Consider the following 21,496-nt stretch of genomic DNA (forward strand, 5'->3'; position numbering starts at 1 on the left):
CCGAAGGACGTGAAGAACTGAGCAGAGGACCGAGCCCATCCTTGGTGAACGTTCCCAGAAGACATGACCTGTCCCTTGCACGTGTTTTTTTAAGTTGCACATTAAAGCGCTCCCCCCTTTCGAGTGCGTCCTGTTTGTTTAGGTAGAAGATGCACGTTACAGAAGGGGGCCAGAGGAAGATGCACGTTACAGAAGGGGGCCAGAGGAAGGTCTAACAGCAGGAGGGGGTTCCAGAACGGGAAGGACCCCACCTGGGAACACTGAACCCCAGCCTGCTGTCTCTGCTGGCAGCATCTGCCCCATTCTGCTCTCCCCACGGCACGTCAACATCCGTGACGTGGGAGCGTTACAGACTCACCGTGCCTTGCCAGCCCACAAGCAACACGCAGTCACTTTTATTACAGCACCTACAAATCTGGAAATACAATTCAGGGACCCCCGGTTCCTTTAGCTGCGGCTGAAGAGCTGCAGCCTCACTGTGCAGGATTTCTCACCCCCTCCCGTGCTGCGGACGCTCACCAGCAGCCCGTTCCGTTTGCTGTCCTTACAGAGTCGCACCCGTCACCGTCCAGGGCCGCTCCTGCTCCGGCCCAGCTCACGGGGCTGTCGGCACAGCCGTGGTGCAAGGCGGATCCGGCCCGGCGCTGCCGCGGGGGCCTCACTTGCCGGGCAGGCCCTGGGGGTAGCCGCCCGCCGCCTCCAGCATGGCTCTCCTCCGCACCGTCTCCTTGGCCACACTGTGGTTCAGCCTCCGCAGCCGTTCCTGCACAGGGGAGCGGCAGCCATCAGGATGGGGATGGGGGCAGGGGGACTGGGATTCCCCAAAACGCTGCGGCCCCCAACCCCCCGGGGTCCCTGCACTGACCTGGGCGTTCTGCAGGATGTTGTTGACCAGCACCACTCTGCGCCGAGCGTTCAGCAGCTTCTTCACGTAGGGGTCAAGGTCCAGCGCCACTTTCTGGTCCTCATTGATGCGGCACAGCTCTGGGGCGGGGGAGGGCAGAGGGTGGGAGCGGGCCCAGGGCACCGCGGACACCCGGGGGATGTGGGACAAACCCCGCTGCACTCCCGCAGACAGGCTGCAGAGGTGACCCCCGCCATGTCTCACCTGTGGCCAGGCTGTCGATGTGCTCCCGCAGCTCCACCTGGCTCTCCCTGCGGAGGGGACAGGCGGCTCAGAGGCCAGGACAAAACCCTCGACCCCAGCCCCAAACCCCCCCGCCAACAAGGAACCTGCACCCCTAACTCCCTCCGGTCCAACCGCTCACCCCACCCACCTGCTGACCTGCACCCCCCCAGCCATCCCGAACCCTCCCCAACCCAGCTACGCTCCCCCCGCCTCCAACCCCCACCCCACACGCACCCCTAATGCCCCTCAGCCCAGGGACCTGCCCCCCCCCGCAGCACCAACCCCTGCGGCCCCCTCAGCCCAGCCACCAACCCCTCCATTCCCCCCCCCCCAGGTGCTCCGAAAGCCCTTCGTCCCCCCAAAACTGCCCCCCGCCCGGCCGTACCTGCCCCTCAGCCCCGCTCCCACCGTTCCCCTCAGGCGCCCCGGGCCCTCCTCCCTCCTCCCGGACCCCCGCTCCCGGTTCCCGGACCTGACGGCGTGGACGTGTCCGTCGAGCTGCCGCACCGCCGGTCGCAGGAACTGCAGCAGCCCCTCAGCGAACAGCTCCCGCGCCGCCGGGCCGCCGCTCCCCGCCGCCATCTTGGCATCGCCAAGGCCGCGGGGGCCGCCGGGAAAATGGCGGCAGCGCGAAGGCTGCCGGGAAATGGAGTCCGCGGCGGGGGGAAGCCGCTTCCCCCGCGCCGCGGGGGCCGCTGGGAAATGTAGTCTGGGGGGGCAGCTGTGGACACAGCTGGGGGGGCAGCTGTGGGCACAGCTGGAATTGCAGCTGGAATTGCAGCTGGAAGCGCAGCTGGAAGCGCAGGCCTCACCCTCCACAGCGCCGAGCACCCACGGAAGGCACAGCCAGAGCCCAGCGGCAAAACCCAAACCCGTTCACTAAATAATGGTTGACGCCCGGCCCCACCACGCGTTTTCAGTCCTTTCTGCTGCTTTTTTTTTTTTTTTTTTTTGGCTTTTTCTTACAAAAATTAAATTACAGAAGGGCGGGGTTAGCGCAGGGCGGCCGGCTCGGCGGCGGGCATGGTGTGCAGGACCTCGTCCAGCAGCTGCAGGGCACGGTGGAGGTGCACCTCGATCCAGCATGGCGTGTGCTTGATGCTCTGCCGCGGGTAGTCGGGCCCCCAGCCCTTGACGAAGCTCAGCCGCAGGATGCACAACCGCCGCAGGTCGTCCACGCCGATCCCTGCCGCCGCCGAAAGCCCTGCCCGGGAGGGACGCAACCATGAAGGGGGGATCCCCATAGCCACAGGGCTCCTGTCCCCCCCAGTCCGTGCCCCGGGGGCTCACTCACCCACAGCGGGCGCGATGCCTCCCACTGAGCCGGGACCCGGGATGTTGCCGGCCACGGCGGCTGCCTGAGCGGCGGCTGCAGCCTGCGCCGTGGCTGCTTGCTGCTGCATCTGGCGGTGGCACTGGCGCAGGTCAAATACCTGGGGGGGGGTCAATGCGGGGGGACCCCTGAGCAGGGCAGCATCGGTGGGGGTTCAGCATGGGCATGGGGGGCCCTCCATCCCTGGAGCCTCTCCATTTTCCCATGGCACTGAGGGCCTGGGACCCCCTTTAACGTGGGCATGGGGCTCCCTTCCTCCCTGGCGTCCCTCTGTTGCCCCCCAGCATGGCAGACCCCTTGCCCAGGACCCCCTTTAACATGGGCATGGGGCTCCCTCCCTCCCTGGGGTCCCTCTGTTGCCCCCCAGCATGGCAGACCCCTTGCCCAGGAACCCTTTTAACATGGGCATGGGGCTCCCTCCCTCCCTGGCGTCCCTCCGTTGCCCCCCAGCATGGCAGACCCCTTGCCCGGGAACCCCTTTAACACATAGGGCTCCCTCCATCCCTGGGATCCCTCCGTTGCCCCCCAGCATGGCAGAGCCCTTGCCCAGGACCCCCTTTAACATGGGCATGGGGCTCCCTCCCTCCCTGGGGTCCCCCCTTGCCCCCCGGGGCCGCCCCACCTTGATGTAGGCGCCGGGGTAGATCTTGTGCACGGCGTCCCCGGGGGCCCTCCCGGCCTCCCGGTCCAGGTAGTAGCTCTGCACGAAGACGGCGTGGTCGCTCAGGCACCGCATCCACACGTCACCCTCGCCCCGGCACTCCAGCTGCACGCCCTTCCCGATGTGCAGCCTGACCCGCAGGGACCGTCAGCACCGGCACCCCCCCGAAGCATCCCCCCGCTGCCCCCCAAATCCCCCATTAGCCCCCCATACCCCCCCACCTGCCCTGTACCTCCCTCATTTGCCCGCTGTGTCCCCCTTCTGTCCTGTACATTGCCCATCTCCCCCACCATGACCCCCAGCTGCCATCCTCCCCCAATTGCCCCCTATATCCCCCCTTCCACGACGTATTATCTCCCTTCCGCCCCGTATATCCCCCCTTCCGCCCCGTATATCCCCCCTTCCACCCCGTATATTCCCCATTTGCCCCTATATCCCCCTTTCTGCCCTGTATATCCCCCCTTCCACCCTGTATATTCCCCATTTGCCCTTATATCCCTCCTTCTGCCCCGTATATCCCCCCTTCCGCCCCGTATATCCCCATTTGCCCCTAATCCCCCCTTCCGCCCCGTATATTCCCCATTTGCCCCTATATCCCCCCTTCCGCCCTGTATATCCCCCCTTCTGCCCCTATATCCCCCCTTCCACCCCGTATATCCCCCCTTCTGCCCCGTATATCCCCCCTTCCACCCCATATATTCCCCATTTGCCCCTATATCCCCCCTTCCGCCCCGTATATCCCCCCTTCCGCCCCGTATATCCCCCAATTGCCCCCTATATCCCCCCTTCCACGCCGTATATCCCCCTTCTGCCCTGTATATCCCCCCTTCCACCCCGTATATCCCCCCTTCTGCCCTCTATATCCCCCTTTTGCCCCTATATCCCCCATTTGCCCCTATATCCCCCCTTCTGCCCTGTATATACCCCCAGTTGCCCCCTATATCCCCCAGTTGCCCCCATATCCCCCCTTCTGCCCCATACATCACCCCTGCGCCCCCACGCACCCTTTTGCCCCCCATCTCCCCCTTCTGCCCCATGCCTCACCCCCCATTCACCCCCCCACCCCTTCACCCCCCGTTCACGCCTGCATCCCCCCGCTACCCCCTCCTTCCCCCCCCCCCCCAGCCCCATCCCTGCTCTGCACCCCCCCCCCCCGCCCCCCCGTCGCCCCCCGCCCCACCGGGCCCGCTCGCTGGCGTCGGTGCGGTGCACGTTGGAGAGCTGCCCCAGGCAGAAGCGGTCCCCCCCCGAGGGGTCCACGTAACCGTCCACGATGACCACGGGGCAGCTGGACGGCACCTTGAAGATCTCCCCCACCTGCACGTCCATCTCGAAGTAGGCGATGGAGCACCAAAACTCCGGCCCTGGCGGGGGGGACACACGGACGGGGGGGTCAGGGCACCCATGGCTCGGGGAGGGAGGGACACATGTATGGGGGGGTCAGGGCACCCATGGCTTGGGGCAGGGGGACACACACAGATTGGGGGGGGGTCAGGGTACCCATGGCTTGGGGAGGGGGTGATTGTCAGCATGCTAATTAGGGTGGGGGGCACTTACCGGGGTGGGTGGACACAGGTTGCTGGTACGGCGCGGAGCTATGGTGTGGGGGCCCTGGGGAGGGGGCAGAGACGGGGTCAGCGCAGGGGCTGGCACCTTGCGGAATGACCCCCACCCAGTGCCCCCCAAACCTACAGTAGTGGTTGGGGTGGTGGAGCGGGAGCTGCGGGCGGCTGCGGCTGCTGGGCGGCGGCGGTGGCGGGGTGGGCTGTGGCCCCTCGGGGCTGGGTGCGTAGACGGCACCGGTCCAGCTCGCCGGGGAACCTGGGCAAGAGAGGGGGTGGCCGGCGGGGCGGGGGGGGGTGTTGTCCCCGTGTGGGACCCCCGCCGAGCCGGGGGACGCAGGGTGTCCCCGGTACTCACTGTGGTAGGGCGCTTTGGGGTAGCCGTTCTGCGGGGGGGGTCTGCGCCGGGGCGGCCGGGGGCGGCGTGGGGCAGGTGATCTGCAGCAGCCCCTCGCCGTGGGGCAGCGAGAGCAGGGAGCCGCCGGGGGCCACTGTCGGGGGGGGGGGGGGATGGGATGGGGTGTGGGGGGGGCTCAGGCTGATGCCCCCAAACCCTTCCCAGGGGATGGGGGTTAAGGGTGGGGGGTCTCACCTGGGGGTGACATGGGCAGCGTGGGGTAGAGGCTCCCAGGGACACGGGGGGAGTCGGGGAGCTGCAGGGGGGGCAGCGGCTGGTGGTAGGGCTCAGCGGGGGGCAGCGGCGGTGCCCGCTTGGCCCCCTGCTCCCGGCCAGGTGGCACCTCCATCTGCACACAGGCATGGACAAACTCCTCCTTCACCAGGCGCGTGGGGGGCACTGGGGAGGGCGGGGGGACACACACCGGAGACCATGGGGGGCACGGGGACCCGCTGCGGGGAGGGGGTGCTGGCTCCGGGGGCGCTCCCCGCCGGCCCCGTGCGGGGGTCTCACCTGTGCTCGGGATGCTCAGGCCTGCGGGGAGAGGTGGGGAGGGGGCGGGGGTGTGATGGGTGCTGGGGGTGGGAGCGGGGCGGCCCCCCCGGCCCGGGGGTCCCGGCGGTGGGACTGGCTCACCGATGGCGGGGGCCACCACGCGCTCGTAGTGGTAAGGGTTGACGCAGACGCTGTCGTACTTGAGGTCGAAGGCGAATTGGCAGAACTTGACGTGTTTCAGCTCGTTTTTGTGTAGGTCGGGCCAGCGCCAGAGCCGGGCGTAGATGACGTGGGGGAACCCCTTCCTGCCGGCCACCTGCGGGGGGGAACGGACGGGATGGGGACAGCGGGGCGGCGAGGCGGAGGCGTGGGGATACCCCCCCCAAAAACCTCAGCTGACTGCACCCACCCGGCTGTACAGTGCTGCGAACTGCGTGTCCGGCACCGGACCCCCCAGCAGCCCCCCTGGCACGGAGGCTGGCACCGGGCCGGGACCCCACGGTGGCTGGGGGGCTGCCCCTGCGCCTCCCCGGCTCCAGACTGAGCCCCCCCCGAGCTCCCCCGTCCCCGCTCGCAGGCTGCCAGACAGTGACTCACGCCGGGAAGGGGGGCAGAGACGGAGGGGTGATGCCAGCGTGGGGCAGGGGGGACCGCGGGCGGGGGGCAACACTGCCTGCAGCTGCCCCTGCCTGAATGCATCTGCCCCGGCAGGGTGGGGACCTCTGCCCGTCCCCCCATCCCCAGGGCAGCCGCAGCTGCGGGTGGGTGGGCGCAAGCCCAGACACTGAAGTCAGCGTGGCTTCCAGCCCGGAGCCACAGGCTCGACGTGCCGGGGGTCCCCCCTGTGTGCCCCTCCCCAGGGGGGCCCCTCCAGCAGGCCCCTTGCTGCCCGGACGCCTGCATTCCCCCAGTTTGGGAAGGGCTGGGGGGTCTCAGGGCACCAGGACACCTGGGTTCCCCCAGTTTGGGGATGGCTGGGGGGTCTCAGGGCACCAGGATGCCTGGGTTCCCCCAGTTTGGGGAGGGCTGGGGGGTCTCAGGGCACCAGAATGCCTGGGTTCCCCCAGTTTGGGGAGGGCTGGGGGGTCTCAGGGCACCAGGATGCCTGGGTTCCCCCAGTTTGGGGAGGGCTGGGGGGTCTGAGGGCACCAGGGCATGGGCTGGGGGGTCTCGGGGCACCAGGATGCCTGGGTTCCCCCAGTTTGGGGAGGGCTGGGGGGTCTCAGGGCACCAGGATGCCTGGGTTCCCCCAGTTTGGGAAGGGCTGGGGGGTCTGAGGGCACCAGGGCATGGGCTGGGGGGTCTCGGGGCACCAGGACGCCTGGGTTCCCCCAGTTTGGGGAGGGCTGAGGGGTCTCAGGGCATCCCAACACCCATGTCCCACAAGCTTGGGGAGCGCTTGCATGGGGTGTCATGGGGCACCTGGGTCCCCCCCCCTGCTCAGGGAGGGTTGTGGGGTCTTGGGGGTCATGGGGCACCCTGACACCCCAGTCTCCCCCGCTTGGGGAGGGCCGTGGGGGGCACGGAGGCCGTCAGGCTGCTGCGGCAGGGTTACCTGGAGCCGCCCGTCCAAGGTGCGCTGGATGGTGACGCACTTGCTGGGGTGGGCGCCGTTGGTGGTGATGGCGGCGATGAGCGAGTCGAGCTCGTCCTTCTTCTCCTTGAGCTTCTTGACGAGGCTCTCGATGGCCCGCTTGGCGAAGGTCTCGTTCTCCCCGCCCTGCCGGTGGCACATCAGGCTGTGCACGATGCTCAGGCAGGCGTCGCTGCTCGTGGGCGCGCCGAGGGACATGGCGCTGCTCCCCTGCAAGGCACGGCACGGCACGGCCCTGCCTGTCACCCCGCGGCAGGGGGCTTGCCGTCCCCCCTTGCCCTCGCCTGCACGGCTGCTGTGGCCACCGAGCTGGGAGTTAAGCACCGTACGGGGGTGCCGGTGCCCACAGGGCAGACGCGGGGCGGTCGGTGCCGCCAAGATGGACGCACGGTCCCTGTGTGGCACCAGAGGCGCGGCAGCCCCCCGAAACGGCACGTGGCGGGTGAGGAGGACGCAGGACAAAGCCGTGTGTCACCTCGGAGCAGGGGGGGCCAGCCCGGATGCCTGGGTTCCACGGTCCCCGTCCACGGCGGGAAGAGGCACAGGGGTTACGGCAATGCCGGGACGCTCGGGGCGTCCCCAGCTCCCTGCGGTCCCCGGCTCCGACGGCAGCAGAACCAGAGCTGGCCCACGGCGTCACGCTGGACGGCACGCACGGGTGCGGGGACGCCGGCCGTGTCACGCCAACAGCCTGGCGGCGAGCACGCCGGCGCGTACGCAGCGTGCAAGGGCGCCCGCACGCGTGCAAGCGCTCGCGCCGGGCCGGGGTGCTGGACGCCTGCTCCGCGCTGCCTGCCCCGTTGCTGGCGCGGGGGCCAGACTAAACAGAGCCCCAGCTTGGCGCCGCTCCTTAACCCCTCGCTCGCTGCCGGGCTTCTCCCTTTCCTGCCTCCCCTGCCAGACCGCGTACGCGCCAAGAGCCGCATGCACACGCACACGTGCCGGGGCCCCGCGAGCATCCCCCCCTCCTCACCCCCCCAGCTGCGGCCGTGCCAGGGCTCCGCGCCCGCCGCAGTGCCGCCGCAGCAGGGTCCCGGCTCTGCGTCATGGCGGGTGCAACGCTCCGGGGCCTGGGAAAAACCTTGGGCCGGCGGCAGACACAACAAGCCGTCAGCCCCTGCTTCGCGCCGCTTATCCGCGGGACGGGAGGCAGGCTGTCCTGCCCGCGCCCTGCCTGCTTGTCCCCCCACGCCGCGCGGGCGCGGGGCCACGGCCCCCCTCTCGCCGCAGCGATGCCGCTGGCCCAGCTCCTCCGGCTTGACACGAGCCAGACGCCGTCGGCCACGGGGACACCTCTGGGCACCCCCCATGGTCGGGGCACAGCCCCGAGCACCCCGCCGCGTTACGGGGCTCACCCCGTGGGTGCTAACGCGGCCGTGGGCACCCGTCCCGGTGCTGCCCTGATGCCGGTGCTCCTGCCTGCTCTCTGCCAGCCCGTCCGTCCCCAGGGGCCCTGCCTGCCTGGTGCACTCTGCCTCAGGGCTCCATTTTGAGGCCAAAAGAGGTAAAAAGAGGGCGGCGGGGACTCTGTGAGCAGGGGCTGTCCAGGATTGCCCTGGAAGGAGCGTCCAGGGGCCCCGCTGTCAGTCCCGGCTCCCCCCAGCTCCGGTGGCTGGACCCCAAGGCCAATGCCGGCTGCTCTGCGAAAGACTCAAAGGGCCAGGGCCGGCTCCAGCCCCATCTGAAACTCAGTCCAGTCTGGTTTGGGGGAAACTGGAGTGAGCGGGGGCTGGAGACGGCTTCTCCCTGGCTCCAGCTCCCCCCTGGAGCCGGGAGCGCTCCCCGGCTCTCTCCCCGTAGGCGCCGCAGGCAGAGCAGACCCCAAAAGGCCCCTCCTGCCCCAGCCTCGGAGCGAAGCAGAGGGATAATGAGGCACCTCACCGCCCTGTTCCAGATGGGAAGTGACATTTCTGGGCGAGCCTTTTGTCCCAGCCGAGGGGACGTGGCTGGGGGCTTTTCACAAACCTGTCAGGGCTCCTCCTGCGGCAGCGCGGGGCTGGGATCGAGGTCTCCCCTCCTCCCCAGCCCGCATCGCTCCTGCCGTAAGAAAACCCCGCTGATCCCGCGGCCCGAGCGCTAGAGCTGGAGCCGGCCTTGTCCCCCAGCCCAGGAGGGGGACGAGCAGCGCGGGGTGGGGGGAAGCCAGCTCCCGCAGCCCCTGACTCCGGCCTAATCTCCTTGGCTCCGGCACCACTAACTTTGCTCCCAGATATTCCCAAGGGCAGGGACAAAGCGCCTGGCGGGTGCCTGGGTGGGGACTTCGCTCCTGCCTGTGCCTCCCGGCTGCCAGCCTGGCTTCTGCCCGCAGCCCCGCTGCGCGGGCTGGGGAGCGGGATGCTCCCCGCACCTGGAGCCTTGGCTCGTGGAGGGAGGCAGAGGAGCGTGGGGAGGAAGGCGGGCGGGATGCCCCAGCAAAGCGGGTGCCAACGGGCCGTACCCGCCACATCCCGACTCCTGGGACTCCGTGGGGCAGTGGCCCAGCTCCATCCCGAGGTTGCCCACCAGCTGCAAACGGGTGTTTCCCCGGCTTTGGTGCAGCGTGGGAGCGGGGTTTGGGGCTACCGGTGGGAGGAAAGCGGGGAGAGGTGCCGAGGGGCTGCCTGGGCGGGGGGGGGGGGGGTGTCCCCGTGCCCCCCGTGCCCCCCAGTGCAGCACGGTGGCTTACCAGGGGCTGCTGCAGCGGGCAGCCGGGGTGGGCAGCGAGGGGCGGCGGGCCGGGCGCGGGGCTTCGATGAGGGGACACGGGTGGGGATGCCCGTGGGACGTGGGGCGCAGCGGGGCTGGGGCCGATGCGGGGCCGGGGAGGGGGGCATGCACCGGGGCAGGGCTGGCTACTCACCTCTGCCGCCCGGCTCTCCTCACTCGGGGCCCGGCTGCCGCTGCATCTCCTCCGGCTGCCCGCCGCCCTGCCTGCAGCCCTGCCTGCAGCCCTGCCTGCTGCTGCCTGCAGCCCTGCCTGCTCCTGCCCTGCCTGCAGCCCTGCCCTCTCCTGCCTGCTCCTGCCCGCAGCCCTGCCCGCTGCTGCCTGCAGCCCTGCCCGCTGCTGCCCGCTGCTGCCCGCAGCCCTGCCCGCTGCCCGCTGCCTTGCCTGCAGCCCTGCCCGCAGCCCTGCCCGCTGCTGCCTGCAGCCCTGCCCGCAGCCCTGCCCGCTGCTGCCCGCAGCCCTGCCCGCTGCTGCCTGCAGCCCTGCCCGTTGCTGCCCGCAGCCCTGCCCGCCCCTGCCCGCTGCTGCCTGCAGCCCTGCCCGCTGCTGCCTGCAGCCCTGCCCGTTGCTGCCCGCAGCCCTGCCCGCCCCTGCCCGCTGCTGCCGCCGCTTTGCAACTTGTTTGCTACAATAACAAAAGGAGAAGCCGGAGCGCGTGAAGCGCTGGAGCGTCGCAGCCAATAGCAGGCGTCGTGACAGGCTGCCTTCGCGTCGCCAACCAATAAGGGTCGCGCTTCCATGGCGGGCGGGGCGGCTGCCTGCGCCCAGACGGATCCACCGGCGTCCCCCCGCCCGGCGCCGGCCCGAGCCGGGGCCCCAGGGCCGAGCCCCAGGGCTGAGCCGAGCCAAGCCGAGCCGGGGCCCCAGAGCCGAGCCCCAGGGCTGAGCCGAGCCCCAGGGCTGAGCCGAGCCGAGCCGAGCAGGGGCCCCAGAGCCGAGCCCCAGGGCTGAGCCGAGCCGAGCCGGGCCCCAGAGCCGAGCCGAGCCTCAGGGCCGAGCCGAGCCGAGCCGAGCCGGGGCCCCAGAGCCGAGCCCCAGGGCTGAGCCGAGCCCCAGGGCTGAGCCTCAGGGCCGAGCCAAGCCGAGCCGGGGCCCCAGAGCCGAACCGAGCCCCAGGGCTGAGCCGAGCCGGGCCCCCAGAGCCGAGCCCCAGGGCTGAGCCGAGCCGGGCCCCCAGAGCCGAGCCGGGCCCCCCGAGCCGGGCCCCAGAGCCGATCAGATCCAAGCCCCAGAGCCGAGCCGAGCCGAGCCAGGGCCCCAGGGCCGAGCCGAGCTGAGCCCCAGGGCCGGGCCCCAGTGCCGAGCCCCCAGGGCCGATGGGATCCGATCCCCAGGGCCAAGCCCAGGGCCGAGCTGAGCCGATCCCCAGGGCCAATCCCCAGAGCCGAGCCGATCCCCAGGGCTGAGCCCCAGAGCCGAGCTGGGCCGAGCCCCAGAGCCGAGCCGATCCCCAGGGCCGATGGGATCCAAGCCCCAGAGCCGAGCCAAGCCGTGGCCGGCGCCCGCCCCGCTGCCAGCGGCTCCCTTCTCCCTCCCGGGGCAGGGCCGGAGGAGGGGAGGGGGCCGTGGTCCCTCAGGGAAGGGCTGGGCCGCGGCAGCCCCGGGCCTTCGCGCGGCACCGGCGGCAGAGGCGAGGGGCCGCGGCCAGACCGGACCGCAGGCAGGGCCCCCCCGGCCGCCTCCTGCCCCGCACGGTGCAAACGTACCCCAGAGCGGGGGCAGAAAAACCCCATTTCCAGGAACAAAAACCCAACCAACCCGGAGTCCACGTTGCTTTTATAATCATTTCTCCTTTGTTACAACAAACCAGAAATACAAGATTCCATTGAAACTGAACAGTTCACAGAATGGCTGAATTTAATAACTTGAGGAGAGGGGGAGGAACAGACCCCTTCCCAAACCCATCGGGGTAAGTGCAGGCAGTTGGTCTGACCGGAGGACGCAGTTTTGGTTACACCGAAAGGTAACAGATGAATTTTGGACCCCGTGTTTGGAAAGAGACAGTTCTACCACGCTTTGTCGTCACAGCTGTAATTTTCTGTTCCTGCTTCCAATTCCATAAAATAAACACTTGTTTTCTTGCAGATACAGAAACCACCGGTGCTGTCTGTTCAATGCAAAAAAAAAAAAAAAATTCAAACTTTATCGAAAACAAAACAAGCCAAACCCAAACCCAAGGAAGTTTTCAACCTGGGAAGTGCTCTGCACTAGGCATTAACAGAATGCTGGCTACCAAGAGGAGATTTTGGTGTGAAATGAGAAGATTGGGGTGTCTAGAAGGAACACTACACCTAAACCCGGCCCGACCGCTCGCCCCGCTGGGAGGTTTGTTTTTTTTTTTTCACTTCAGCTGGTTAAACTGAACTGCGGGCATGAACTCAGCCCTTCGGTCACACTTGGGGGGACAGGGCCAATCCCAAAATGCAACCGCAGAGCTCAAGAGGCACATAAACATGCGATCCCAGCACCGGCGAGCGCTTCACCGAACGCAGCGCGGGCAGCGTGCACACTGCGCCGCGAGTCACCGGCGCTGATGTCAGCAGATTAACTGCAGCAGATCTGTCACCTTCATGTTTGGGGTACTCGGGGAAAGAAAAAAAAAAAAAGAGATATAAAAAACAATCCAAAAAAAGGTTTCATACAACACATAGTATCAAAACGTTAAAGGAACACACTAAAGTCTGATCTCTCGGTAGAACAGGGACGCTCCCTATTCCCGTGGGTCCTTCCAGCATGAATCAGGGTTTCCATTTTTAGCTTATGGGCATCGACATAACACACTAACTTCAACAACAGTCTCTCGGAACGACCTTCAGTCGTTTGTTTCCGGGTCTGTCTGAGCCATGTAAGCATCCAGCTCAGCATCGAGGTGTCCTTTCGTTTTAGACATGTAAGCATCTAACTGGTTGTCCAGCTGCTCCTTGGTCAACGCAGGACGTGCCGATCCTCTTCCTCGTCCTCTGCCTCTGCCACGACCTCCAAAGCCCCCTCGTCCCCGGCCTGCCATGCCGCGACCTTACAGTGAGACAAGATGACGGTTACACACTCCACCGGACCGAGCCTCGGGGTTTGCCACGGCTGCCGCTCCTCCAGCAGAGCCCCGGCTGCCGCTCCTCCACGCCTGGACAGCGCGGTGCGCTTGGCAGAGCTGCTTCAGCGCCGGCACGGGGAAGTCCTGCAGCATCGCTGCAGCGGCAACCCCTGAGCTCCTGCCGCGGGCCGGGCTCTGCCGCGCTGGGCCAGCTCCCCAGGCTGCTTCTGTTTCAGCCCAGGAGCCCAGACAGATGTTTGATCCATGACCAAGAGCTACGCGCTCAGCGCAGGCTCCCGGCTCCCCCACTCACATTCCAATCCCACCTACGCTTTGCGTACTTCTCCTCCGTGGAGCGCACCCCAAGTTCCCGCACATCTCTGGGACAAGGCTGAAGCTTTTGGCAAAGTGGCAATGCCATTGATCGTTACAAGCAAATTTTTCCTGCAGACAAGTACTTCAAATTGAGAGGTTTTCAGACTACTTCAGAAGTAGGATACCCAAGAGCCCACGTCGATCAGTATTTGTTTGTCAGGCTAAGAAATAAACCTAAAGCTACAAGCCAAGGCTGTCAAGAGCTGGGCAGCTTCCCGATACTGCTCTAACCCCTACAAACATTGGGCCAATCCCAAGTAACACGAGAGAGCATTTGGCTGGTGTTCCAACCAAACATCTGCCTGAAACGTTAACAACCCTACCATCAACAGCTGTCTCCTGTACTTCCTCTCACACTCCTGCTTTACTGCTTCTCCAATTTGTTGTTGAAAATCAAGAGTTCATTTACCCAAGACTTGATTCAGTCTCAGACTTTGAATTTATTTTGCAGGGGGTTAAGCTTTCTCCTCTGTTACATTTTTCCCCGCACTAATTATTTTAAGAGTCTCTTGGTTTACACGGGCTCTATATCATTTCCTTCTTAAGTGCGAGGAGACGGCAGTCTTCCTCAACACGCTAAAGATTGCTCACTGCCTTGACTGCTATTCAAAGCATCACGCAGCCAGCGATAACCTGCAGGAGTGGGCAACGCTGCTGAGAGTCCCCAGAACCCCTCTAGCAACGCTGACAGACTCAAGGATCTCGGCGAGGCGTAAGGCCTGGCAAGACATTTCAGGAAAGGAAGCCTTAATTTAGCACTACGCCGTATGCCAGTTCAAGAACAGAGGGCTTTGGCGGCTGCACGTACTTAACACATGCTAGCCTTAAACAGGAGAAAGAATTAAAGCTTACTTCTGCTTATTCAGCAGCAATGTGTCGCTCCTCAAGTCTGTGCACACTAACCTCTGCCACCAAGTCCTCCGCGGCCCATGGCACCTCTGCCGAGACCACCTCTCCCGGGGCCACCGCGACCTCTAATGCCACCTCTTCGCAGGCCCATCCGGGGGGATATACCTCGTCCTCCACGAAGCAGGCTCTGACCTTCAATAGAGAAAGGCAATTCCAGTCAGAAAGAAGTCAGTTTTTGGAGCGAGCAACAGAATCAGAGTCACGCTGTCAAAAAGACAGCGTTGCTGACACACAAGCAACTCCAGTTCAGCCGCGGTACGGACCTCTGAGTGGGACTCCTCCTCTCAGCAGAGCTCTCGCTCCCCGGCCACCACGCATGGCTCCTCGCGGCAAGCCTCTCTGCCCCATAGACAGTCCTCTTCCTCCCATGGCTCCGCGAGCAAGGGGTCCCGCCGGCCGGCCTAATCGTGCCTGAATGTTACTTTTACCGAGGCGTTGCTTTAAGCTCTTCTGGAATAGAAGATTTTTAAGAAGCAAGAAAGTCATGCAGCAATCTCAGACTTGCAACACAAACAGCACAGCAATTGCCTATCGATAAAAGTGGTGCGTTGGGTTTTTTTTTTTTTTTTTAAAGTAAAATAGAGGGTCACCAGCTCTCTGCAGTATGTAATCAAACTTCAAAGGAAGACAATCAAATCTGCTCTGGGAGGGATAATTTGTGAAGGTCAAACAGAGAACAAAGACCTTTCCTGGAAGCAAGTGTTTGTACAGAGACAAGAAAGTCTGCAGATTTGGAAGGAAATATTTTCCTCCATTTTTAAGAGTGCTGCTCAGTCCAGATCAAAGCAGACACTTAATCCACAAGGCAGCCCACTACTCCTTTCTGCTGGAAGGGGACAGTCCAAGCAAATCCCCGAGATGGAAAGCAACTACCCCTGCTGTGGCACAAGCCTAACCCCCCTCTGCAGAGCAAGTGACATCTGTGCCGCCACACGCCATGGGTATCATTCCCAGTGACCTACTGGGAACAGCTAGGCTTCCACACAGACTAAGGCAACAGCTAGAAAAACCATCAACTTTTCCATCTATACTACAAAAACTATACTGAAGAAATTTACCCTCACCAGAACAGCAGCAACAAAGAGCTAAGAAGCAACAGTGGGAACCTTCACGCTTGTCTCGAGAACAAGAGCTCTTGGCCCTAAGGCGATGGGAGCAGCCATAAAGGCTGTATTTTACTACAGGTTCCAAGAGTTGCTTAAAGTTATTGCTTGCCTACTGGGCCCAAGCCTTTGGACAGCTGAATTGGTTCATCTAAAATCAGCCTCTTCTGTAGCTGTAGTAAGATTTTAAGTTTTACTGCCTCAGAGTTTAGATAGTCATTCATTTTTCCAATAGCTGTAGCAGCCTAAAATGTTAGCCTCTCTCTTTTGCCCAACCTTGCTGGCAGAAAGGAATGAGATAGCATGTTTATGTTCCACATTCAATTTATTCGTTTATGTCACTTACCATGAGAGTTTAAGATAAGCTGCTGGACTTTGCACTGAAACAGCCTAAGAGTGCTCGCCCTTCTGCTCAACCTCAGAGCGGTAGCACCTTGGTCTGCTCCAGCTACTAAGTAAATGCACGTCTAGAACCACAGCCAGCATAAATGTTTTTACATTAAAAAAAACCACAGCAGGCTTACGTAAATACTTATGCACTCAGATGCAGAGGATGCAAAACACAAACCCATGAATCTAGCACAAGCAGTGCTCCGCAGGAGTTTAGAGAAGTCCTTTCTGAAGCACAGGTGACCCATCACTGGGATCAATGCTCCCCAGCACTTCTGGGCACAGCACATCCAGAAGGATCAGAAAAGCTCCTGGAGATACCAAGTAAAGCCCTTGCGAAAATCCAATCACCGCATCAACTTCCAGAGCAACCTGCAATCTTCGAAGAGCAACCCAACATAAACCAGGTTTCCAAATTTCCCTACAACGCCCTTCCACGCCCCTCCCTTGCAGCGTTTAATTCCAGAAGACCATGGAAGAGTACACCTATGCCCAACATAAAAATTAAATGGGTTTAAGAGCTAAGCCAAAAGACTAGTTCTTCCTTGTTCCTCTGTGGCACCTCAATTCAGCAAGCAGAAACTTCAGGCTTTCAATCCAGTTTCACTTACCACTTGTGAAATTCTTACCTTTTCAAACTTTTTTTTTTTTTAAAAGCAGAAAATAATTTAGACTACCATTTCCAGAGCTTTTGTTTACAAGCTCTGCAAGGCTAACTGGCACCACAGTCTGTTTTTACAGCAGAAGTCTCAAGAGATCTTAAAAAGCAGCTGCATTCCTCTTTATCAGAGTGAGCCCTGAATGTGAGCATGTGTGGCAGGTTTAAGTATTCCAGCTATTTGGTGAAGCAGCTCAGCTAAGAAATTTCCAGGGTTTTCTCCTCATGTGTGAGATAATGTACGGAATTATATTTAACTACTGCTGCAGTCAAGTCATGCAGTGCCACTATTTGAACTCGCTGCATGGCTGTGGAGCACCACCCCACAGGTTTCAATGTGCCCTACGCATACATTTTAAGCTAATCTTACCAGCCTTCCCATTTAAACGTAAGCTTTAAAACTTGCAAAACCCCCTACAGTCTGACCATGAGTTCTCTTCTGTACATTATTGAGGTTTCTGATGTAGCGAGATTTTGCCCCCTGCCCCTTCCGTAAGTCCAGAGTTACAGAGAAGCACACTGACTGCAGCAGAGAAATCAAAATCTAGCATGTTTGCTTAGATCTTCTGCTCTAGCAGTAGAAGGCAATTTGAGGCACACACTGCAATCTGCAGTACTCATCTCTGAAACGTGGAACGATAAAGACCCTTTATACAAGGAGGATGCAACACTATGCCTTAAATCCAGGCCTGGATTCTAGCATTCGCAAGCAATCAAAAAATCAGTTTGTTCATCTGTTCCTCGCAGCCAGCTGCTATCAAGGGAGTGCACCAAGAGAGGGTGGAGTTGGGGATAGGAGCAACCAGCCTCAACTGGATAGTAAGTACTGGAAACAATCTGCAGCAATTGTAACTGCAGCTAGATTGCGAGATGAAGCACTCGGCAGATCCAGAAACCCAGAATGAGAACATTTCTCTGAAAAAATAGAGAGGAGATATGAACAGCCAGCACAAACCCCCCCCAACTCAATAATATTGACCAGTAAGTTACAAAGCATTACTTATCTGAAGTAAAAAGCAGGATTTTCTGCAAGTCCCATCTAGGTCTCTCACTTTTAACTTTCAGGAGTGTTTTTCAAAATCCACCATGTCCTGAAAAGCCATCTGCCTGTGACAGGCATCAGCGGGCTGCCCCAGAATACGCCACTTTCTCTCACCTGTTTAAGCTTCAAAGCAGCCTGGACAGAAGGTCTATTCTCCATCTGCTGGGCCAGTCTTCTGTTTCTGGCACTGGCTAGCTGCTGCTGCTGCTGCATGGTAGCCCGAATATTCACTGGCATCGGCTGTTTGTTCTTCAGCATGTTAGTAAAGCTTCAAGGTCGAATAAAATGGGTGTTTAAATAAAGCTTTATTACATACATTTATTGGCATTTCATGGTTCTCAAGACTGGATCTCCAGATCCCATGAACCTTATGTAAAGAGTGGTACTTAGGTCACGTCATAAGTGATTACGTATTCCTTGTTTTCCACAAGTGTGCAAGAACTGGAAACTCAGAAATGATGTTGTATATTAATTCAGAAGTGATAAAGCTTTAGGTTACTGATTTTAGAAATGGCAGAAGGAATGAAAACAAGCAATAAGCAGAGATGATCATGACAGATGGGAGAGGACATCACAGAAACAGAAAAGCAAACTGAAATCCGATTGAAAAAGCCAAATTAACCCTCAAGAATCTGAGAAAACTGTTTAAAAACGTAATGCCAGAAGGCAGCTTTACAAAAGAGATTGCCCTGAGAACAGACTAGTGTGCCTCTGGCGCACCACAGAACTGGTGCCGTAAGAAATGCCACCACCCAAGTGTGCTCACTTATAAAAACAGTTTACTTGGCAATTTCTTTGGTGCACAAAGAATCTTCTGTCTTTAAGAGCTATATAGGAGAACGTACAGCAAGTTGGCAAGCCTCCTTAGTAGCAACCCATCAGCTTTCTACTGCGTCCTGGGAGCTACACAAGACTGCAAAAGAAAACACTTACAGATGAGGAATATGGACCGACCAAAATGAAACAGGCCAGCAAGCCTTCCCTGTGCTGCATCTCACCACTCAGCTTTCCTGGGGTAAGCTCCGAGCACCAGTTCAGGCTATGTCTCACTGCAGCACTTGCTAGAGCAGGAACTGCACGCAAACAGCTCCCTTTATCCCTGATTCAATGACACTAACACAGTTAATCCAAGAGTGATTAGTAAGAAATTGAAACGTAACTGCAGCATCGCTGTTAGTTGTCACCGTAGAACCACAAAAGCTCAATGGCGTGGAAAAACATAAGAATACTCAACAGAAGAAATAAAGAAATCAAGAAAAGAGAGAGATGGAGATGAAGCAAAGCATTTGCCTCTTACAAGGCCCAAAACATTGTTAAAGGGCCTTTGGGCTTGTTTAATGGCGTGCTGCATGCCTCTTACAGGCCAGACCACATGCACGTGTGTCTGCCTCGGACAAAGCAGCAAGCCTGCTGCAGCTTAGGTAACATGCTACCATGCTGCAGTGTCAACTATATAAATGTAAAAACATGTGGAAGAAAAAGGGAGGGTGTGAGGTTTCTCTCTTTTGTTATAACACATCCCACCATATTTACGTGTTGAATAGTTTAATATTTACTGCTATGGATAAATTTCTCCGAAACACTTGCCCTTTTAACCTTGCGTACCACATTTGTTGCAGTTTAAGACAGAGGTGCATAGCCATCTGCTTGTTTTAGTGAGGTTAAAAGAGGGCAGAAACCACGTTGGTTTTTGGACACCGGACAGCGATAATTAAGTAAAAAAATTTCTTATGAGCTGAAGCTGCTGTTGGCTTCCTCACCGCTCATTCAGAGACATCTTGGTGGTGCTCTTTAGCACAACCTTCGGTGCTGACTGTGCAGCCATCTTCAGATCAAGAGAATCTGCAAAACACGAGAACGAGACTTAACAAACAGCATGGAGATCTTGTGCTTACTTGACTAAACATTAAAAAACCTGCATTCTGGCTCCTTTGATAGAGAGAATCAAGAACAGGGCAGGTAACGGGTATTCTATTAATGCATTTTTAGAAGTCTTCTAGGCCACTGCCATGATACAGCAGGTTTAATAAATCAGCAAGTTACGCCAACTCATCCTTACTAAGAAGTTGCCTTTTTACAAAGTGAAAGTTTTACCACTGGCAGGAGTAATGCTGCAAAAATACAGTCCATCAGCACTCAAGATGGCACCCATCTTGACGTCTTGTTCAGTGCAGCATCTAGTGACACTGCCACACTTCCTAAGCTTTTAGTGCCAGCAAGATGGAAACCCCAATTTGTTTTCAACAGACATACATTCTAAGATTATTCTACAGAAGTCCCATATACTTTAAAAATATTAAGGTTGCATCCTCCCAGTATGACTGCCACCACTTGGACAGAGATAACCTGTAAGGGGGCAGTCACTTTGGCTTTTTAATATCTAGCATTCTGGTAGGCAGCTCATCCGCAGTCCTAATGCGGTTCTCTAACATGAGAACCTGCCACATGCCTCATGAAAGCAGCAAAGGGATTTAAACTCAGCTGTTACTCATGCTTGGAGCACAGCTCAAGCCCGAGTGCTTTGGCAGGGATGAATACTACTGAAATATATTAACCTTAAACCCACTACCTATGCAGATCGATTTCTATTTTTGTTTTAATATAACTGGTATCAAACTTAATGCTTAGATGACTGCCGAAAAGTACCCACCCTCAAAATACCTCGTAAGAAAGCATTTTGTTCAGTATTTTACAGTCCATCCACTAGAAATTGAGCCAACAGGCAGCCGCACCCCGTTTTTTTAATTAAAAATGTTTTCAAGAACCATTTTTCCTGAACCACCACCACAGCGCAGCTCGCAGAGGAAGCCCCGCTCCCACAAGGCCGCCACGCAGCGCGGGGGCTGCCCTGGCATCGCCAGCCGAGGACGGGGAGGAAGGCGAGGCCTAGCCCGGGCCGTCGATCCAGCCCCATCCGACAGCTGCCCTACGGGACGGGGGAAGCAAGCCCGGCACCGCGTGCATAAAGCCTGGGCAGGGGCAAACACCGCACCCCCCAAAGGGCAAAGATCAGCCCCCCCCAGCCACCTGAGGGGACGCGGCGGCCTCCCTCACGGAGCCTCCGTCCCTCAGCGCGTCCCCCCCCGCAGCCCTCCGGCCAGGGCCAAGCGCTCTCACCGAAGCAGACGGTCGCCAGGTCTCCGGTGGGGCTGGCTAGCGGGTGGCGCGGGGTGTGGGGCTGGCTCCGGCGCCCTCCGCCCGCTCCCGCCGCGCTCAAACGCCCAGCGACAAAATGGCGGCAGCAACCACCGACACCCTCCCTCCTCCCACCGTCCGCGCCGAGCCGGCCAAAATGGCGGCGGCGACGAGCAGGACGCAGGCGCAGAGCCCAGTACGTCACCACGCCCCCTATCATTGGGCGGAGCAGCCCTGACGCAGGGGGCCGCCCCCTCGGCCATTGGTGCCCCGCGGCGGGGGGGGGCGGGGCCGGGCCGGGGGCTCCCTCAGGCAGGCGGTAGCGGTAGCGGTACCGGTTGCGGTACTGGTTGCGGTTGCGCTGCGGCCTGGCCGGGCTCCGGCGGGGGCCGTCCCCGGTTCCCCCCGCGATCAGGGGCGGGCGGGGGCCTGAGCGCCGCGGCGGGGGGCGAGCCCGCAGGGACCGCCCGGCGGGGCCTGGCCTCGGCGGGGGCGGAGGCGTCGAAAACCTGAGGAGGCGTCATGGGGCCTCCGGTCCCCCCGGGGCCGGGCCGGGCCCGGGCCCGGGCTGTCCCCGCTGTGTCCCCGCTTTCTGCCGGGGCAGCCCCCGTGTGGGGCCCGAGCGGCGGGGTGAGGGCCCAGAGCCGTTGCGGAGCACCGGGGCCGGCCCCAGCCCCGGCAGACGATGGCGCTGGCGGCCCTGCGCGGGGCCAGGCCGGGCTGGGCCTCAGCGTGGGGGCTGCTGGCTGCAGGCCCGCTGGGTGAGGAGATAAGAACCGGTTCCTCCAGCCCCACGGGGCGCCGTGCCCACGCCTCTGGCGGGACCGGCAACGAGTCCCGGCCTGCGGCCGCCCCCCCCAGACCCTCACAGCCCTGTGTTGCACCCCCGTGTCCTGCACCCCGACACCCCAGTGCAGGCCGGGGTCACCCACCCCAGCTTTGCTGTGCCCCACGGTGATTTGGGGCTGATGCCAGGCT

The 21,496-nt window shown here is 61.1% G+C and overlaps 3 protein-coding genes across 5 annotated transcripts; all 3 read right to left on the bottom strand.

Annotated features, from left to right (window-relative positions):
• Window positions 1-658: 658 nt before the first annotated feature.
• Window positions 659-1,711, bottom strand: SNAPIN (SNAP associated protein). The gene is made up of 4 exons (XM_075724525.1): window positions 1,602-1,711; window positions 1,109-1,155; window positions 866-984; window positions 659-763 (listed from the first exon to the last, which is right to left on the bottom strand). Exons 1-4 carry the CDS (start codon window positions 1,709-1,711, stop codon window positions 659-661), a joined length of 381 nt encoding a protein of 126 aa, XP_075580640.1.
• Window positions 1,712-2,121: 410 nt separating this feature from the next.
• LOC142595634 (mothers against decapentaplegic homolog 4-like) lies at window positions 2,122-7,369 on the bottom strand. The gene is given in 12 exon segments (XM_075724356.1): window positions 2,122-2,333; window positions 2,424-2,562; window positions 3,085-3,253; window positions 4,304-4,487; window positions 4,681-4,734; window positions 4,816-4,944; window positions 5,044-5,083; window positions 5,085-5,176; window positions 5,278-5,481; window positions 5,596-5,616; window positions 5,719-5,893; window positions 7,133-7,369. Coding segments are annotated over 12 exon segments (1,656 nt in total).
• Window positions 7,370-11,632: 4,263 nt separating this feature from the next.
• On the bottom strand, window positions 11,633-20,574 carry CHTOP (chromatin target of PRMT1). 3 transcript variants are annotated; one of them, XM_075724357.1, is made up of 7 exons: window positions 20,501-20,574; window positions 19,144-19,225; window positions 17,498-17,651; window positions 14,454-14,640; window positions 14,185-14,322; window positions 12,686-12,890; window positions 11,633-11,982 (listed from the first exon to the last, which is right to left on the bottom strand). In XM_075724357.1, the coding sequence occupies exons 2-6, from the start codon at window positions 19,206-19,208 to the stop codon at window positions 12,688-12,690; spliced, it is 747 nt and encodes a 248-aa protein (XP_075580472.1). In that variant the 5' UTR covers window positions 19,209-19,225; window positions 20,501-20,574; the 3' UTR covers window positions 11,633-11,982; window positions 12,686-12,687. The 3 variants fall into 3 exon arrangements, 2 of the variants coding, with proteins under 2 accessions (XP_075580472.1, XP_075580473.1); XM_075724358.1 differs by lacking the exon at window positions 11,633-11,982 and having other exon boundaries at window positions 11,989-12,890; window positions 14,454-14,637; XR_012831798.1 differs by lacking the exons at window positions 11,633-11,982; window positions 12,686-12,890; window positions 14,185-14,322 and adding an exon at window positions 15,862-17,256 and having other exon boundaries at window positions 14,602-14,640.
• Between the last annotated feature and the right edge of the window lie 922 nt (window positions 20,575-21,496).

The sequence above is a fragment of the Pelecanus crispus genome, chromosome 22, assembly GCF_030463565.1.
Source record: "Pelecanus crispus isolate bPelCri1 chromosome 22, bPelCri1.pri, whole genome shotgun sequence".
NCBI classification, from domain to species: domain Eukaryota; kingdom Metazoa; phylum Chordata; class Aves; order Pelecaniformes; family Pelecanidae; genus Pelecanus; species Pelecanus crispus.

Bases quoted from the DNA above. Each gene is read 5' to 3' on its own strand.
- SNAPIN (XM_075724525.1), bottom strand. From the start codon at position 1,711: ATGGCGGCGGGGAGCGGCGGCCCGGCGGCGCGGGAGCTGTTCGCTGAG. The intron at 1,156-1,601 runs GTCCGGGAACCG...TCCCCTCCGCAG, and splicing joins GGACACGTCCACGCCGTCAG to GGAGAGCCAGGTGGAGCTGC. The intron at 764-865 runs GTCAGTGCAGGG...TCCCCTGTGCAG, and splicing joins ACATCCTGCAGAACGCCCAG to GAACGGCTGCGGAGGCTGAA.
- CHTOP (XM_075724357.1), bottom strand. From the start codon at position 19,208: ATGGCTGCACAGTCAGCACCGAAGGTTGTGCTAAAGAGCACCACCAAG. The intron at 14,641-17,497 runs GTGAGAGAAAGT...CTTCTATTCCAG, and splicing joins CTGCTTTGAAGCTTAAACAG to AAGAGCTTAAAGCAACGCCT. The intron at 12,891-14,184 runs GTTAGTGTGCAC...TCTCACTGTAAG, and splicing joins CGGAGGACTTGGTGGCAGAG to GTCGCGGCATGGCAGGCCGG.